Source organism: Archocentrus centrarchus, chromosome 3, assembly GCF_007364275.1.
Source record: "Archocentrus centrarchus isolate MPI-CPG fArcCen1 chromosome 3, fArcCen1, whole genome shotgun sequence".
NCBI classification, from domain to species: Eukaryota; Metazoa; Chordata; class Actinopteri; order Cichliformes; family Cichlidae; genus Archocentrus; species Archocentrus centrarchus.
The window spans coordinates 14,452,125-14,473,228 of record NC_044348.1 but is presented as its reverse complement, the minus strand read 5'-3'; the positions used below and the strand labels follow the sequence as shown (position 1 = coordinate 14,473,228).

General features: G+C 39.3%; 1 protein-coding gene across 1 annotated transcript in view; it reads right to left on the bottom strand.

The window, feature by feature from the left end:
* Positions 1-21,104, bottom strand: part of LOC115778204 (uncharacterized) — a 105,771-nt gene that overhangs the window by 9,946 nt on the left and 74,721 nt on the right. The window contains 1 exon segment of the mRNA XM_075074359.1: positions 1,273-1,408. Coding sequence (XP_074930460.1) covers positions 1,273-1,408 — 136 coding nt within the window.

Here is a 21,104-nt window from a genome sequence, read left to right as displayed (position 1 = left end):
CTGTGAATTCCTCAGACACCCCATGAAACCCACATAATTACACAGTGCTCATACCGATCTGCCATATTCTCACAGCACCCACAGCAGCACTGCATGTTCTCTCACAGCTAATTGCCAAACCTCTCTGAATAAGGCCGTTGCCGCCCCTCCCAGTGTCTCACTTCATGGTGATGATTACTGTATGTTTCAGTTAGCTGAGTTACTGTATAGCTGCAAGTAACCGTTATGCTCTACAGGTGGGTGAGCTGAGGGGGAAGGAGAAAGCACTTTTTAGAGCGATGAAAGACATCTCAAGCAGCTTTCCTCAGTTGAATTGAAGAGTGTAGGCTTCTGTCTTTGAACCAAAAGACTGCATTATATAGAGTAAGTGACACACAGCCCATAATAAATGAATCTGTATCGCAACTTTGATCTTATTTTTGAAGCTTTGGCAATTACTTCTCATACAGTGAAATATCAAAGAAAATTGTTGCACTTATCAAAGCAACCACTGCGATCTAGCGAGCAAGTAAGCAAGTCAAGCAAACAAAAAGGTTATTTGGTGGAAAAAAAGTGAAGTTTTCTGAAATAATTTCTAACCTCTAAGATATATTTTCTTTTTGGTTTGGCTGAATCAGACACCACACTCTCACTCTACTTTTTTGTATGCATTTTTTTTGTTTGTTCAGAACCTCAAAATGACTTTGACAGGTGTTATTATTACTCATAGGAATGATTGTCAAAATACAAAAATAGGACCCACGTTGTAAATAACAAAAAAAACCCAAAAAACTGGGATTGTCGTTTATCTCTGACATTTAATTTAGCACAGTCAATGAAAGTGGGCCATTTTAGCTCAACTGTCAGCTGCTGTTTTCAAAGTTAAGATAAACTGTCAAGCTGCAAATCGCCTCAAAGAACAGGATTAGCTGCTATAAGTTAGAAACTGGGCAACACAGGCATAGTAAACATAAACAGTACTGCTAGATGTATTCACTGAAACTTTCATAACTGTGTTTTTAACAGTGATTAATCACAAACAGGTGAATAGTTAAAAAAATTTTATATATTATTTCGTCTACTCCCTTGGCTCAGCTTCCACTTTCTTATCTCCAGATTTGCATGTAGCTCCCATTAGATTATGAAAGATGAAGTGAAGTCTCTCTGCCATCTTATTTATTATGATTTAGAAAGCTTTGCAAAAAAAAAAGCATTCCTCTCTCAACATAGTTGAAATCATTAAGGCAGAAAACAGACTATGGATATGAGTTTTGAAAGAGCCGTGTATGTTACCATAAGCATGTCATTGGTGACTGAGTTGGCCAAGTCAGACACAGAAGAGTTGCCTTCGTGGCCCTGGCCGTGGCGGCGTCCAGTCTCATCTGGAGTTTGACCTCTGGGGCTGCTGCCTGGTTTGTTACCTGGAGTTCTGTTAAAACAGACACAAGCACAAACATTTTTACATACATAGCTCAGATTCTGTGCTCATCTGCATTAAGCTGGCCACAAGTATGTGTCCACATACTCTGGGGGTTGATACGTGATTGGCCCTTCATTTTTTATGATGTTGGCTGTTCTGTCACTTCCTGTTTTACTTTGAAATCTGCTTGTCTTAGGCTTCGTTAGTTGTGCTTCTGTCCTTGTTCTGAGATTTTGGTTCATATTGACACGATAGCATTGCGCAAATTAGTCGGCTGCTCATCAATGATGTTTATCTCTTGCTCCACCACGCCATCATACCACCTCCATTAGCAGCCTAGCTGACAGGAGTGGCACCTGGTGTGGTCTTCTGCTGCTGTAGCCCACCTGCTTCAAAGTTGTACATTCTGTACATTCAAAGATGCTCTTCTGCAGACCTTGGTTACAACAAGTGGTTATTTGAGTTAATTTCTTCCTAGCAGCTTGAAGCAGTCTAGCCATTCTCCTTTGACCTCTGGCATCAACAAAGAATTTTCACCCAGAGAACTGCCGCTCAATGGACATTTTCTCTTTTTCAGACCATTCTCTGTAAACCCTAGAGATGGTTGTGTGGGAAAATCCCTGTAGATCAGGAGTTTCTGAAATACTCAGACCAGCCCATCTGCCTAACTGTAACTCAACAACCAAACCACATTCAAAGTCACTTAAATCTCCTTTCTTTCCTATTCTGATGCTCGGTTTAAACTTCAGCAAGTCATTTTGACCATGCCTACATGCCTAAATGTGCTGAGTTGTGATTGGCTGAGCAGATATTTGCATTAATTAGCAGCTGAACAGGTGTACCCAACAAAGTGTCTGGTTGTGACAGATGGCTGTTCCTCCTTGAGTCTGGTTCTGATGGAAGTTTCTTCCTTCCCACCACTGTAAAATGCGTGCTCATAGGGGATGGTTTTCTCCCAAATACTATAGGGTCTTTACCTTGCTGTACATACCACCTTGAGGCAACTGTTGTTCTGATTTGGCATTATATAAATAATCTGGAATTGAGCAGAATGCACTATCAATTTCTTACCATGCTTGAGTATAATCATTAAAAAAACAACTCCAAAATAAACATACATTAATGTGAAACTTCATCAAACACCTCCTGTCACTTCACACACTAAAATAGCTTCCATGCAGGAAGCTATTTTTAGAAATCAATTTTGTTCTAACAATGCTGCTGAAAAAAATGCTCCCAGCTTTTTATTACGTAACAAGTTTGTATACAGGAAAAATACAAACATGTGAATACAGTCTATGCATACTGACAAATGAGACTAACATGCACTTATCTCTATGAGGAAGACAATACAGAGAGAAAAACACAGAACAGTGAGCGCAAGAGTCAGACAGACAGAAATAGTGTTGCGAGTGAGCAGGTGAGATGTTAAATACAAAGGGAACAGCAGAAGTGAGATTAGAAGAAGGGAAAGATGATCCAAGAGATAAGATAAATTGGAGAAAGAATGAAGGATATGATTTGTTTTTATTGAAACTCAGAGGATTAACAGAATGAACAAATGAGTGTGAGACATCACCAGACACACACAGCATAACACACAGTAAGCATTAACTCAAAGAAAAGGGAAGATAGGATAAAAGCTTAGAAACAAAACAGACCAGATTTGGTTAGAGCAAAGAGTCAGACACGCTAAAGCAGAGAGGAAGCAAACTGACGTGTTACATGGGAAAGCGAAATAGAAGGAGGCTGGAGAAAGAGGGGTGAGAGATAGACAGGGGTTACACAGCAAAGAGACAAGCAGAAGTAGAGCGACAAGAAGAAGGGGTAAAAAAAGAAAAAAAAAGAAAAAAGGATATGGTGTGGAAGAGAAAAGAATGGATTCGTCACTCTGTGTTTTTTTCCTGTGATTTGCAGGTCAGAGCAACACCAATGCACCACAGCCGCAATTCAAACTGTAATGGTTTCTGTTTCACAGGTTTGCTAAATGCAGATTAGTCTCGCATGCATCTGATCTCTGTGGGTAAAGCTAAGAATGCTCAATTATACCTTTTAATATCAACCCTAAAAACATTAGAGAACCATGTACCACCTTAAATAATTACATAACACCTGGTTACATCCAGAGTTGTGGGTGGGCCTAAGGGGCCGGGCCCACTTCAACAACATGTCCATCCTGACTGTACACCAGAAGTAAAAGTACTTTTTCCTTAATTTATACATGAGCGCATGACCACTTGTAATAATAGAAGCAGCAGTATTAAAAACATTAACTAGCCCACATTACTCTGATCCATCCAAAATTTGAATCCTGACACCACACCTGCTTATAGTAAGAAGGTTCCTGGTGCAACTCCCAGCTGAGCTCTTTCAGTGTGGAGTTTGAATGTTCTCCTTGTGCCTGCATGGGTTTCCCACAGGCACATAATTCCTGCAGGATTAATTATCCATTAATTAATGCCAATTCTAAATACCTCTGTAGTTCAAAATTTGGTATAGATTCTTATTATGAGGAAATGTCAAAACTGAACCATACTGTGAAGCCATGAAATATGAACAGAATTTAAGGGTTAAAAAAATGCAGTCGACAGCTTAATTAAGTTATATGGTTGCATACATCTGTGAACTGATTAGTTATGACAAATTTGTCTTTTTTCAGAAATACTTTAAACAAAACTTTAATTAGTGAGTTAAAATTAATGCAAAAAGCCCTCAGCATTAAAGGATTTATTTCAGGATAGCAATTTAAAGATGTGGACCAAGACCAAGACAGAAAAAAGAGAATTACTGAATCATGGTGAAAACATTTGCTTGTATCATACTGTGATTTGACTTAGTTTTGATTTTTTTTTTCCAAATCCTGTTTTTTTTCACTTCTTTACAGTCTAAATCAAAGAGCAGAGAACTTGCTTTAATTCATCAGTATTTTGTCACCTTTATGTTTTCAAGCATATGTTTTCATTGGGGACTGGTTCGAAAACTGTTGTTTGTTGGCACAATCAAAGTAATTCTGAGCTGCCAACACATCACACTTAGTACACAAAGTACACAAAGATGTTAATATGGCTGTTTATATTCCAGGTAGATTGTGCTGCTCAGCCAATCAGCCAAGACTATTTAAAAAAAAAAAATTAAACTCTTATGAATGATTTATTTTAAATGTTCTCAGTTCCTCACATTAAACTATAGGGCACATAATACATGTTTGTCACCTGGGTCTCTACCCAAAGAGTCTATAAATGCTTATTTGTAGGAAGGGTTGGTAAAGTGACAGCCCATCGTGCCCCACTAAATCAGCATCAAACACACAAGACAGAGTCCACATGCAGGCCTGCATAAATTATGCATGAGAACATATTCACTCCTCTGTCTGCTCCAGTCTATTGAGGTCCTGAGATTTATTTATTTTTTAATTTGTTGCTGCATAAAGTTAAAGAGGGTCAGTTGCCTCTAAAAGCACACAATAAATGATCAGAGCAGATACTGTAAAATGTTCATATCTATCAAACATGAGACGCAATTAGGTGTTCAGTGGGCAGGCAGACACAAGAAGAGAGATAAATTATTAAAAAAAAAAAAAGATTATATTGTATGGATCCAAACTGGCACTCATCCAGGTGGACGCATGCAGAAAACATCTGTCAAGTCATTCCCTCACTTCAGGTTGATAGCCTAATTTATCAACAAATGGCATCATCTATTACATCGCTCTAAAATGTGTATGTTTTACTGACTAGTCAGTAAATACATAGACAAATTAAACAAAATTATTTATAATAATGTGAAAATGTATTCTACTTGTTCACCTTTATATGTATATATATGCTATGATCAAAATTTTAAATAATAATGTCAGAGTATCCAGAAAAGCAGGTTTCACACTGCTCTAAATGGATGTGGTTTCCTCATATGATCATCTCAGACACAGACCCCCTAACCACCTATGCTCAGGTTACCAAGCGTCCTTTCTTGCTGGCTGTCATTGCTACCACGAGTTATATTTTTCAGTATGTTTACAGTTTCTGAACCTATACTGGCAAATGGAAGTGATGGTGATCACAAACTCAAGCACAGAACAGAAGCCAGTAGAGGGGCAGCCAATCAGAATAAAGTAAGCTTTTAGGGTATTAAAGAGACAGGAGCTAACATGTTGTACATTAAACAGCGGCTTCATAAAAGGTCAGTATAAGATAGTAACATTTTTTGGGGGACTGAATCACGCACACATATTCGACAAGAGTTCAATAATGAAAAAATGTGGAGCTGGAAATGAGCATAATAGGCCCCTTTAAATTTTAGTTGGGTGATCTGCCTTAAAATCTTTTTTTTTTTTTTTTATTTCATTCCGTCTTTAAAGGCATAAAAAAAAAAAAAAAACCTGCTGCTGCCTCCTGTGTCATCGACTCACGCCTGTTGACGGTAATGGCCTAGGAGACATTGAGGCTAGTGGGTGTGGTAGTGAGGTGAGTTCATCCATGCGTGTCAATATACATATTTACTCACTGCCACACACACACACACACACACACACACACACACACACACACACACACACACACACACACACACACACACACACACACACACACACACACACAGGCTACAGAAAAGCACTGTTGCTGCATAATATTTCAGACAGACAGGATAACATCCTCAAATTAGCTTTTTGTGCAGAGATATAAAGAAAATTATGAGACGTGACAAAAATACGCCTCTGTAACTCTGAGGAACGAGGAGAACGAGTAATTAGCTTTCAAGATAATTCCCACTAAACAGCTGAATTGCTGCACTGCAGTTATCTATATTCAACAGCAGAAATATACACACCATTTTTGCAATCATTAGAAAGTAAAAATTTGTTCCCATGCATCGTGCCACGGTTATAAACTTAGGAATTTTTCCAAAGAGAAGTAAAAATATCTCTAGCCATGAGTTGCCCCCTTTTCTGCCAGCTTGTGACTATCTTGTCTGAAACACAACACCAGTTACATAATTCATCCTTTAGAGGTGGTTGTAACCATGACTACTGAAATGTGTGCTCCCACTTAAGGTTGTACTCACTACCATCATGTATTTTACACGGGGGTGAAGTAACCATGGTAACAGGAGCCTTCAAAAGAGGGCAGTGAAATCCAAGGAAGTTCCTCAGAGAGGGGCATATATTGAAAAAAAAAAAAAAAAACCTGCAGGGCAAAGGGACCAAACATTTAGAAATGCCTTTGAAACACAGTCTTTGACTTCTTCATACCTACCCTTCTCCAAGCCCCTGTGACCCTGCGAAAACACCTCAGCACATACCACCATGTACGTGTGAGCTCACAGTGAAAATGGCTGATTCATAAATGTCAAAAAGAATTGCAGAAATAACCTCCAGCCAGCAAAACCGAAATGGTCAGCTATGGGGTTATACCTTCTTCCCAGTCTGGATCATCAGACTGAAAAAGCTCTCTCTTACTCCACTGTTTTGATAGTAGTGAAATGCAAATGATCATCAGAAGTCTATAAAACGATATGGACGCGCGCACACACACACACACACACACACACACACACACACACACACACACACACACACACACACACACACACACACACACATACACACACACACAAGCACCCACCAGCGTCCTTGGAGAACCACTTCGATCTGCTACAGTGAAACTCGAAACCCGACTTTTGACCTCGTGGCCTCAATCTGAGTTGAAAGCCACCTTCTGAGTAATTGGACAAAGTAGGTCATTACATCCCAGGGGACAATGCAGTGAAATCTTATCTCCTTCTGTGTAAAGTGTATATTGTCTGCTGGACAGTCTGGTGAGCACTGATTAAGAAAGACTGAATAAATGAAAAGAACATGCTTCATTCATCCAGCTTTGACAAAGGTGTATCATAGAAGTAATTACTGGGGAAGAGACTGGATTAAAACAAAAAAGTATGACATTTTCATTAAGAAGCACAAGTCATAACAAATCACCTCATAACATTTTTGCATTGTTGCTATAAACTCCAACCCTGTCTTAGGGCTTAGGGTTGCCTAGTGGGAGGCAAACTGTTTCCAAACAATCGCATTCTGACTCAGACTGACTGGAATCACTCTCAGACAGACTGGCAAAGGTTTACAAATAATTGCTGTCTAATTTATAAATGCAGACAGACTGCCAACACATTGCAATCAGTCTGAGTCGGGCTGTGCCAGTGCCTACAACTTGTCTGCAATGAGTCTCTTTGCAGCAGGGGACATAACTCAACTGACTGCCAGCTAGTTGTATTCTGGTTATATTCCTATACACAAGCAAGTTTGCTGAGTGCCTGAGTCATTATGCAATTAAATCAGCATTCTACACCAACTACGTCACTATTTGTGGAGCGATTTCTGTTTCAAATCTATGAAGTTCTGGCTGCACTCTGAATGTAAGTAGTTAACGTGAATTTTTATGTATGTGGATGGCAACAGTTGTACATGTATTTGCTGATTTATCACAGTCACTGTATTATTACAAATAAATACCATGTAATTACAAATTTGACCGCATTTAATCACAGACTGATAGCTGTGATTTAATATGATTGTCATTGTAATTGTCATGTGATCATTTTGTTGATGCACCAAAGTCACTTTGAAGACAGCAACTGACTGCGAGTTGTTGCGGACCTGGTCCTCATCTTCAAAGCAACATCTCCAAGGCAAAAAGACACACACAGTTTCCAACCACTGTGTGTGTCCTATAACAGCAAATACATTTTCCTAAAATTGCAATAGTTTCCTGCATGCTTCATGTGTAATAAACCTGACAGGGTTTGGGGTTAAAAGTGTATGGGATTACATTTGTGTCAGAATTATTGAGTAAAATCTCACAAATAATAAGCTAAACACAACAAAAAATGAGCTTGCATGCATAACTCGTGCTACATTTAAATGCAATATTTTTTTTCTTCAGGATTTTACTTTTTCCCCTTTTTCCAAAATTTGTTATGTGGCCAGCACACACACACACACGTCAGCGTGTCTGTGCTTGCTAAATACTGATCACCCAAAGGAAAACAATTCTTCTTGTAGGAAGATTGTGAAAAAGCCAGTCTGTCTTTATTTTTACCTTCTATCATTTTAAATTATAATCTCTAGAAAGTCATGCCAAAGGACTGCTAATCTGCTTTTAGGGTATGAGATAAGTTCATGTCAGAAAACAATGCCTAATACTGAGGCTTTCCTTACAATTTAGGTCAATGAAACAAGAAAAAAAAATAGAACTGTATCTAACAACTGGAGCTAAACCTTCGCGTAACTATACCTAGATTTAATGCAAACACAGAGCACACATTTAAAGAAAACTCACCAGTATGTCATGAAAGAAAAAATGCTGTATACCAATGCAGGGCAACTGTCCATAAGGGACCCTCTTTGCTTTTTCTGATGCTGGGAAATGAAGCAGATTTCTCTAAGTCTGGCCAAGCTGACAGTTATCTACACTGACAGAGGAGTGCTGATGTGACATCATCACATCACAATGTCAGTCAACACCCTGAGGAGAGAGAGGATAAGGTGAATAAGGAGATAGTGAAATGGGAAAGGAGAATGTGAAGAAGTAGGCAAAAAGGCAAAGTATGAAAAAGGATGGTGCAGTTAACTCAAGCATAGAGGAGGACCTGGGAGGGATGAAGAAGAGATGAAGGACAGGTGACAGTTATATTAAAAAAAAAAAAAACATAACTGGAGCTGCTGAGGGTGAGGTACAAATTCATGAGGAGGGTGGGAAAGAAATGGGTGGCACAGGACAAGAGACCAGCACTGGATGGACGGGTGAGAACATGAGGGATGAAAGTCACTTTCAGGGCCTGAATAGGAAGTGTATCTCCATAAACATGTTGTATCTGGGTCTTGCTGATCATACACTAGCCCTAGGAGACCATGAAACACAATATAGACCCATGTCCCATGATGGATGAGGCTGAGGCTCCAATGTCAGCCCACTCAGCGCTCCCCACCAACAGGGACAAATCACTTGGGCACAACCCCCACCTCAACACACAGTCTAATACAACTAATGGAGCCATGTGCAGTGCAGGACTGGTTTGATGCTCTCTGAATAGATTCCCACTGACTTGTTCTTGACATTTATCCACTGGATGTAGCTTTTTTGTAAATCCATGCATGAAGAAGGTGGTAAAACAGCATGTAGTGGCATCTTCTGCATTTGAAAATTGGAGAAAAAAAAAGAAAATTCAGATCAAGTGTTATTGTCATGAAAACTGTTTTTTTTTTTTTCTTGTCACTGATCATTGTCTCTATTACTGTGACACCTCCTTCACTTTCCTTTCATGGCCTCTCTAAAATCACCTCCCTGCTTGTAGCAAGCAACAAGGCCAGCAACAAGGGAAATGGTGAATGAGCTCCAGACTTAGTTCTGACAGTTTTTTCTTTTTTTTAAAGATGCTTCATTTGTGCTGACCTACATTGCTTTTTCCTTCCAATCAACCTTCCTCCCGGGGCCACTGGCAGCTCCAGAGGCCACCAGGGGGACCACTGGCCAGCCTGGAGAGTCATTAAGAAGCTTGACTCGGCCTGATTGCTGACTCAGACGCACAACTGAAAGATTCAGATATGCCAGCTGATAAAGGGTGACAGCATCTTCCTGATGGATTAATACTGTACAGCGTGGTATTGTACATCTCAGTGAGTGCAGTACAACATTACCACTTCCATGATTACAACTTTGATTCCAAGCCATTTGAATAACTTAGACATCCAAAACTGTGATTACAACCATTAAATATCAAATAATGGTGGACAAAATGCTTTGACTTTCTTCATCTCTAAATTAGATTCTAATTAATCGTTTTTCCTGTTCAGGCTTTTGTAAAAACATAAAAAAAATAAGCTCTCACACACTATGAATGCTTATATATAGAATTATTCTTCATTTTTGACTAATTGTTTGCAGCAGAACAAGCAGCAAACACAACACTTGGCCACTATTACAACATAAATTTGCAATGAAGACCATATTAACAAACAGAATATTTGTGCATCTAGTAGACACGGAGCATTTATTTAGTTTTTATATAAATTTGTCTCTCGGTTTAGGCTCCATAATCTTGTGTGTGACAGCTAAATGCTCCACCAGTTGGCTGCAGACTTTTTCTCGTGTGTGGTATTGAATGTTAAACATCAAGCCACAAGTGAAATGTATATAAACACGCGCACACACACACACACACACACACACACACACACACACACACACACACACACACACACACACACACACACACACACACACACACACCCAGGTGTGTATGTAGTATAAATAACATTACATAGTTGCTACAGATTTTATGGCTGCACATCCATGATGTGCAACCCAAAGGTACTCCATTGGTGGGCTCATTCGAGTACAGTGAACTCACTGTCATGTTCAAGAAACCAGTTTGAGATGATTTGAGCTTTGTGACATGGCACGCTATTCTGCTGGAGACAGCCATCAGAAGATAAAATGATGGACAGGGTCGATCACAGCCTACCAACAATACTCAGGTAGGCTGTGGTGTTTTAAAGATGCTTAGTTGTTAATAAGAGGCCCGAAGTGTGACAAGAAAATATCCCCAACATCATCACAACACCACCACCAGCCTGAGAACTGTTGATAAAAGGTGGGATCAATGGTTCTGACCCAACTATCCAAATGTTGCAGCAGAAATTGAATCCATCTTTTCTATTGTCCAATTTTGGTGAGCCTGTATGAACTGTAGCCTCCTGTAATTTCCTGCTCTTAGCTGACAGGAGTGACACCTGGTGTGGTCTTCTGCTGCCGTAGCCCATCTGCTTCAAGGACATGACGTGCATCAGAGATGATCTTCTGCACGCCTTGGCTGTAACAAGTGGTTATTTGATTTACTGTTGACTTTCTGTTAGCTCGTAGCAGTCTGGCCATTTTCTGACATCTTGCATCAACAAGGCATTTTCACCCAGATTATCTCTTTTTCAGACAATTCTCTGTAAGCTCTAGAGATGGTTGTGTGGGAAAATCCCAGCAGATCAGCAGTTTTTGGATCACTCAGACCAGCCAGTCTGGCACCAACAACCTCGTTCAGAGTCACTTAAATCTCCTTTCATTCCCATTCTCATGCTCATTTTGAACTTCAGCAGGTCAACTTGGCCATTTCTACATGCATAAATGCACTGTGTTGCTGTCATGTGATTGGCTGATTAGATATCAGCGTTTAACAAGCAGCAGATTTATAAAACCACAAGTGCCCATGGTCCTCAATTAAAAATCTCAGTCATTGTATGCACACAAACAAACCTGATTTCCGATCTGATTTTAGGTTATGAATCTTGTACGATCTCCTAATTTTAACATTTGCAGCTAAAATATTGATTTGGGAAAGATAGCAGTGAAATAAACAGCAAAGAAGTAGAAGAATCAGAAAGGAGGGGGGTCACATGACCGAGATCCGAAATGGCAGCACAGTGAATAACTCCTAGGAAAGTGTTCGAAATTTCTTTTTAAAACCCTTGTAAAAGCTGTAAATAAGGCTCGAAAGATACGACATTGATATGTCTAAAGCTTCGTCTGTGAAACAGTGTGAAATTTTTTCAAGAAAACGCAAGACAGCCACCAAAACAACACCGAGTCCAACGTGCGGTGCGGATGCTAATATGGCTAACATAGCTGAAGTACTAGAATAGCTAAAATCACATCGGTCAGATTTTGGAGTCAAGCTGGATAGTATCGATGAAAGACTGACTGGAATGGCGAGCGCTATGACTGCACTGGAGGCTAAAGTGTCTGAAGTAAAACAAGACCTATTAAACCAGGCGGCTCATATGGAGGAGGCTGAGGCTCGCATTGCCAAAGTAGAAAGCTCGCTCGAAAAAGTAGAAACATCGGTGACTTCGGCTATGAAACGAATCCAGCTCCTTGAGGCTAAAACAGATGACCTGGAAAACCGAGGAAGGCGAAAGAACCTACATGTCTTTGGCATTTGAGAAGGAGCAGAGGGAAGACAATCACTTTTTGACTTTATTAGTAACATGTTACTGAAGTGGCTGGAGCTCCCACCGGACAAGTCATTCACACTGGAGCGGGTACACCGCGTGCTACCCTCCGGGAAATCAAACCAGGGCAGAGTGGTTCTGATTCGCTTCTTAAAGTTCCCGGAGAAGGAATTTGTGTACCGAGAGGCAAGGAAAAGAGATATTATACAAGATGGGGCCAAAATCACGTTTGCTCAGGATCTATCTGCGGAGACGGTACGGATCAGACGCGGATTCCACCCGGTGGTGAAGCTGTTTGTTGACATCAGTGCATTCCGTGGATTCCAACACAACCCCTGCAAACTTCGGATCCTCCATGGTGGAAAGATTCATCTTTTCTCAACACCTCAAGAAGCTGAAAATTTTTAAAAGACTCTCCCAAAATAAAATGCAGCGGATGCTTCGGATCAGTGAGTCATGGAAGACAAACTGGTTAAGAAGCAAGTAAACCGATAAGACGTTTTATGTGGCTATTCCTGCTCTAATACAACTGATCAGTGACGGGAGCATAAGCAGGATAAGTTCTAAGTCATTGTGCAGTTCATATAAACATAGCTGATTTGAACTGTTTTGGAATTAATGCTAAAAATTAAGCCTTAAATAAGTTATTACTGTTCTATCAAGGGCTAATGGTATTGTTTTATTTTTATAGTTAGTAGACACTGTCTGCTGTGTGGAGATTTGGTGAGGTCATGTTGACTAGTTGCTCCTCAGTTGTGGATCAACGCCCTCCAGATATTTGGTTTAAAGGGAGCGGGAGGCGGGCAGCACGGTGGTGCAGTGGTTAGCACTGCTGCCTCACAGTTAGAATACCATCTGGAAGGCCTGGGTTCGATTCCACCTTGGCCCAGGCCTCTCCCTCTCTCTGTGTGGAGTTTGCATGTTCTCCCCGTGCTTGCGTGGGTTTCCTCCCGGTACTTTGGTTTCCTCCCACATTCCAAAGACATGCACTTACTGGGGTTAGGTTAATTGGCTAATCTAAATTGCCCATAGGTGTGACTGAGTGCGTGAATGTGAGTGTGAAAGGTTGTCTGTCACTCCGTGTTGGCCCTGCAACAGGCTGGCGACCTGTTCAGGGTGTACCCTGCCTCTTGCCCTATGACAGCTGGGATAGGCTCCAGCCCCCCCACGACCCTTAACAGAATGTGCGGAAGCGAATGGATGGATGGGAGGGGGAGGCATTTCAGACAAAGAAACGCAAAAGTTCAGTTGGGGATTGTTCACGACTAGTACTGTTTACTGTATGGGTGAATGTGTGAATGTATGTGCAAACCTGCATTTTCAGTACTATCTTTACTTACGTTATTTTAGTGTAACAATAAATTAAATAATCTGATATGGAGAAGACAACCAAAGGAAATATTTTGAACGTCAGAATTACAAGCTGGAATGTCAGAGGAATAAGAAAGCTAACTAAATTGAAACAAGTATTAGACCGACTAAAATACTTGAAATCTAAAATAGTTTTTCTACAAGAATCTCATTTGATTGAACCAGAAATACATCAGATAACCAAAAGATGGCAGGGCCAGGTGTAGCACTCTACCTTTACCAGCCATGCCAGAGGAGTTATTATTTTTATAATAAGTCAATACCATTTCAAACTATAAGGTCAATCAAAGACCCATATGGGAGATATATCATTGTACAGGGACATATTTCAACATTAAAATTAAATTTGATAAATATTTATGGGCCTAACAATGATAACCCTTCCTTTTATGAAAATTTATTCTTAACCTTGTCAACCCTAGAGGGACTTTATATTATAGGAGGGGACTTTAATTGCACTCTGTACCCAAGTCTGGATAAATCTACTCAAATCGACACCAGTCATACACAAACCAGGAAAATAACATTGAATAACATTTTCATGTTATTCAAGCTCACACCAATCTCATTCGCGTATTGATTACTTCCTCATCTCCGTGGAGATATTGCCTCACGTGGTAAACTGCTGGTATAATAGTATTGTAATTAGTGATCACGCAGCAGTGTCCTTGGAAATTAAAGTAAATAAGATTGATCGAGGGGTGAAACGATGGAGGATGCAGACACTTCTGCTAAAAGACTCAAAATTTGTTACATTTATAGAAACTTGCATTGACAAATACTTTGAAATGAATAAAGATGAAAGTATAGCTAGTATTAGATGGGAAGCTTTTAAAGCTTATATTAGAGGAGAAATTATTAGCTATAGTAGTAATAAAAATAAACAATATAACCAAGAATTAAAATCATTAGAGAAACAAATTAAATCCAGCGAAGCAGAACTTTATCAGAGCAATGATCCTACAAAATTACACGAATTGACTGTTTTAAGAACCAGATATGATAAATTAATGGCAGAAAAAGTGGCAAAAAGCTTAATGTGGACTAAACAAACATTTTATGACCAAGGAGAAAAGGCCGGTAGATTATTGGCTTGGAAGATAAAACGGATGCAAGCGGAAAGAACAATTAACAGTATAAAATCAAAATCGGACATTTTAACCAGACCCTTCAGAAATAAATGAAAATTTTAGAGAATTCTACAAAACCTTGTATAAGTCTGAATATTCTGAAAGCGAAGAAGCACAAGTGGCACAGGCTGGTCCCACAGCGCAAGTTTTAACCAATAATAACATGTCAAAACCTTTTAATTTACAACGGTCAACCAGACAGGGTTGTCCCCTGTCACCACTGCTCTTTGTATTGGCAATAGAGCCTCTGGCGATGGCTGTTAGACAAAATACAGGAATATCGGGTATTAGAATTGGAGAACGAGATCATTTCATTTCCTTGTTTGCAGATGACATCATATTTTTCATAAGTAATTTGAGGACCAGTATTCCCAATTTACTGAATCTAATAAAAGAATTTGGTGAATTTTCAGGATATAAAATTAATAATTCTAAATCAGAGTTAATGTTTCTTAATGAAGAAGAAAGAAAAAGTCCTATCGTGGTGGCTCGCTGCACTGAAGGCAAAAGCAGGATGAGCTACCATAAGCCGTGTAGCTTTCAGTTCCAGTATTGCAGATCATATGGATTTGATTTGAATGGTTAGTCATTGACATGAGCATAGGTTGCACTGAATGGAAGCAGTGAGCAGTACTGTAAGTGTTTACAGCTTTTACAAACTCAGCTTTCAGAGTCTATTCCGACTGGGGCCAATAAGGGTTTATTCATATTTATTTCTCTGTTGCATCTCTGTGTGTGGTGGATCTCTGAGCTCATTAAGATGCAGCTCTGCCATGCAACAACAGCTTTCTGAGATGATAATAGCAAAAACAGCTTCAGAGCTTCCATCATAGTTATCTGCAGGTGGGTGATTATGTCCAGTACACTGTAGGGCTTTGGCTGGTCTACCACAATGACCCAAACTGACTTACATAATATGAAGCTACACATAAGAGATTAGAGGATATGTAGTTTAACCTAGAGACAGAGGCACGTTTTATTCTACACGTAAGAGAACAGCAAGAAATAAAATATATATTTTGATTTGGTACAATAAATACATTACTGTGCAAAAGTCTTAAGCCTCCCTTCATTTATATTTTGCTTCCAAGGAGTCAGACTTTCCTGTAATTTTTAAAGTGATCTTCTGCAATAATTCGCCAGGCTTTCCGAAGGACTTTCAAAGTTTTTCTTTTTCACATTGTCTGCTTTTTCACTCATTGTCAGTTCAGTCTTTGTACCTGACGATTTTCAGATGAATGTTTTTTTTTTTTTTTGCTAAGTCACTGAACACAGCATAACACAACTATGACTCATTCATGCACAAAAACAGCACCTAACTGTAATTTCATTAATAAATAGGATAAAACACTATCAGTCATAGACTGGCCTCCCCAGAGCCCAAACCTCAACAGTGTGGAATCATCTTGACAGAGAACAGAACAAAAGGCAGCTACCATCCAAAGAAGAGCTTTAAATGTCCTCCAAGAATCCTGGAGAAGTACTGGAGACTACTTAAAGAAATTACTATTGCTGTTCTCCATTTTTCAAGCACAATATAAAGAATATAAAGGTTGGCTTAAGACTTTTGCACAACACTGTATTGGCACTGGTTTTGTGAGCAAACAGCTGTATCCCAAATCAAACACTAAATTTCAACTCGTCACACAACATAACACTTTATTTAGAGGTGACTGTACTGTTGTGCATGATAGATCAACAACTAAAACACGCTGAAATGCGAGTATTTTAGGCTTTGAGTCACAGACAGTAAAAATATATCTAATGCTTTGATGAGCAGCTTCAGTGTCTGAGTGCATTTCACCAGTGTATCTCCCTATCAGTACTGATTCACCCTGTATGAATCAGCAGTGTATTGCTGCCGCAGCAACAACATGAAAATTAAACAAAAATACATGTTCTTTAGGTTGTCATTGCTGATTCTTATGGGATCTCCTTCAATTTATCCAATTTTCCACAGGAAAATTTATTTACAAGTTTTGTCAAGTGAGAAAATAACAAATACTTTTCTCACTTGACAAAAACAAAAGCTTGTCTTGTTATATAAAACTGATCCAAGGGACAAAATGATCATATTATAGTTTTATTGCGTCCAGCTGGTATTAGTCACTGTCAATGACTGGTTCAGTGCTGTGTCCACAGATGTCTGGATCATCACATGTACTGCTGTTTAAAATTATTATTTTATGCATGCTTCTTCTTATAAGAACATGCCAGCTTTTCACACAACAATTAGAAAAGTTTGTTTTAATGAGGTTCTGTGAAATAACAAGACAGCTTTCTGATATGATGAACTGACGTGATTATAAGGAGAAAATGGGTCAGAATAATGGCTCATCTACCTTGTTGAAATTAAGTTAAGATCATTTTTTACAGTGTAGAGCAGACAAACGATACATCTTTTTATTATTGTAGACATTTTCTTTTGAATGAGGAGCTCTGATATGATTTGTGACAACAATTTGCTTTGCAGCTGTGATGATGCACAATAGCAACTTGAATACTAGAAACGCATTAAAGCTGCACTAATATTTTCATATTAATGGATCAAATGACTCTGCATACTGTGAAAGAGAATAACGAACAGACAAAGAGTGATCATCAACTCTGCAGTTGCCCTTACAGAGATGTTTAGCAGCCCACGCCTTCAGTGATTTGGTTCCGCCCTGCTGCTTTCATCAGCCTTGTTTCCATCAGGCATCTGTTATACACACTACCTGCCCAGCACTAATGGCAGCGTGACAAAGTTAGCAACAAGTGAGTGGACACAGTGGAAAATAGCTCTTTTTGGTGAGGCCACAATAAGAGCTAAATTAAGAGTGAATCTTGGACTTCCACTGATCAGACGGACTAAATATAACACAAATTAATGCTCTTTGTTTTCTTTTTGTTTAACTCTGTGCTGACAAACTCATTGTAATGTTAGTGCTGCATATTGTTCCCGTTGGTTGATTTAGAAAACTTGTCTCAACAAACAGGGAACTGTGCTGATACACAGCACACACTGTGTTTGTTTCTATCCTGTTATTTCTCTGTTATCAGATTAGATGTCTGTAGATATTTGTGCTCCAAGCTGTATTTGATTTCATTAATAAACAAACAGAACCTCAAACCTCCATGGGTATGTGTATTTTTATCTTGTTGCATATTTCTCTGCAAATTGAGGAGCAAAGGTTTCCCGCTCTTTCTGTCTGACGGCATCTTGTCTTGTCGCAGAAACATTCTTGGGCGGGATCATCTCGTTCCGTCGTTCTCAGGCTGCTGGGCACCGTGAAAACGGCCAGGAGCAAGTGAACTGACGGGCACAGGGAGCTTAAGAGGTAACAAGAGAGACAAGAGAGATGAGGGAGATGGACAGAGATGATGATGGAGAGCTGTTATTAGCTGTGGAAGGACACTAGACAACTTGGCCCACGCAAGCCCTCTGGGTAGAGGCTAGCAGGCTGGCTGTGATTAGAGTTGGGTGCTTGACAGACCTCCAGACAGTGAGAGGGAGAGAGCATGGGGACAGGAGGTAAGCTAGTCCTCTTCCCTGACTTGTCTGCAAATATTTGATATAAAATGTTTAAAGCAAAAAAAAATAAAAAAATAAAAGAAAGATAATTGTTACAATAACATTAGAAAGAAGACACATTTATCACATAATTTTCTTCCAAGAGAGACTTCTGCTTTTCCATCAACCACAAATTCACAGCTGACCTACTTAGAACGGCACACTAAGATGCACTGCAGAGAGGTTTGGGGAAAACTCTGAGCATTTAACAAACTTAATGGGATTCAAAAGCAGTACTTCTGCGAAGGTAAACAAAACACAAATAGACAGAACCCTCAAAAAAAAAAACCTGTTACTTTATGATGAAGTACACCTCTATTTTATCCTCAGCCCAGTAGTGTCAAAACAGTGGGCTAAGCACTTTATCCCTCAAACACAGATGCGATAAGAGAGCAGCCTGTTCAGTCCTTTGTTCACTAGCTGAGAGACTGTGGTAGTCTCTGACGGCTGCTCTGAGATCACTGGTAGATGAGAGGTTAGCATATTTTTAGACGTGCGTTTCATGTGAGGAATCTTACTTCTAAATAATGAGGGTGCCCTTCTCCGATGCCTGCAACTCAAAGATCAAACTGCCAGTGAAGAGACGCAGACAAGCCAGCCTTTAGAGGTCTGGCTAGAGAAAACACAGACCATGAAAAATGGGATAAAGGGACTCAAAATGTGGGTATGCAAAATAAAAATTTGAGAAGACATAAAGGTGAACATAAATGCAAAAGGAAGTAAAGGACAGCTGAGAGCTCTTTAGTGCTGGAAGCTGGAACAACCTAATAGTTAGAGGTAGAAACCCAGCTAATATAAATATACCAAGCAGAGCTGCCCACTGAAAATACCAGTCACATTTTTTGTGATATTTCTGGCTGAATTTAATGTTGGTCTGCAGAGTAAAAAGACACCAAAAGTTAGGGTGTTTTCAAAAATAATGCCATGAGCTGTTTGATTAGTCACCTTTGCGCAAAAGCACAACAGTAAATCAAACCTTTCAAATAGCACCAGCTCTCCTCATCACACTTATGCACAGTTATTCTTTATACAGATTGTCTCAAGCATCTTGGGAAACTTGCCACAGTCTGTCTCACTGTCCTCTGTCTCTTCAGGTAATCCCGGACTGACTCCATGATTTTGAGATCAGAGCTCTGTGGGGTCCAGACCATCTGTTGCAGGTTTCCTTGCTGCAGCATGACTGAGGCAGTGTGTTGGTCTTATTGTTACACTACACAATGAATCTGGGACTGATAGCTATTATTGTGCGATGATCAAGAATCAAAACTTTTTATCAGTTTCTCACATTTTTGTGGAGGAATTTTGGTCGACTCTTCTTTACACGTTGCTTCAATTCATGGAGGTTTGTGGACATTTGTTTGTACACAGCTCTTTTAAGGTCCCAACTCGACATTTGAATCATTTGAAAATAAGCCCAAATTGTCACCCCCCCATCACCGTGCTGACAGCTGGTATGAGAGGTTTATGCTGATATGCTGTGTTTGGTTGCCACCAAATGTGGTGCTGTGGATTATGGGCAAACATCTCCACATCTGTCCAAAAGACATTATTCCAGAAGTCTTGTGGTTTGTTTGGATGTAACTTTGCAAACCTAAGCTGTGCTGTCATGTTCTTTTTAGAGAGAAGAAGCTTCCTCCTGGCAACCCTTCCAAACAAGCTACACTTTTTAGTCTTTTTCTAATTATACTGTCACAAATTTTAATATTTAACTGAAATGTAGCTCTTGAGCTTTTTGTCATTTCTTATTTAATGCTTTTCTACTCTACGTTATACAACATGAACACTTATTTTTTTTCTACACAAAGTGCTTACTATCTAACATTTGCACTATGATTAATGCATCGGAGAACATTAAGATACTGAGTACCTTGCCCAAGGATGCTTTGGCACACAAGCTGGAGCAGCCAAGGATCGAACCGCTGACCTTCTGATTAGTAGATGACCTGCCTGTCTGACTTTGGGGTGAATTTGCTGGTGATTTTGTTTCCCACTCCTGGAAGCTTGGCAACTGTGAATAATCTTTCTCACTGTAGAGTGATGGATTTCAAACTGTCCTTATAACCCTTCTTGTATTGATGGGCAGCAGTATTTTCTTCTTTAAGATCATTGCTAACATCTTTCCTCCCTGGCACTGTGTTAACACACACCTGAATGCTCCAAACCAGAAAACTGCCAATATTTCTGCTTTTATAGAGACACTCGCACTAGCTGATAATGAGTTAATCAAGTGCATTTGATTATCAACACCTGGCTGATACTTACCCTCTTAATTCCTATACAGTCGCCTTGAGGCAACTGTTGTTGTGATTTGGTGCTATATAAATAAAAGTGAATGGATTGAACAGAAGCTGTAAGGGTGTACTTGGTTTTTCACACACTGCTTCTACATTTTGGCTTCGTTTTTGTTAATTAAATAATGGTACGGTCTAATATGTAATGTTTTGGAGTTCATCTGAGGATGTATCTACAGTAGCTAATGTTAAGACTTACAAAGCACCAGATTATTTTTATTAAGTCTTGATATGTAAAACCCTAGAATTTAAAGAAGGTGTACTTTCTTTTTACAGTGACGAGTAAATATATATATATATATATATATATATATATATATATATATATATATATATATATATATATATATATATATATATATAT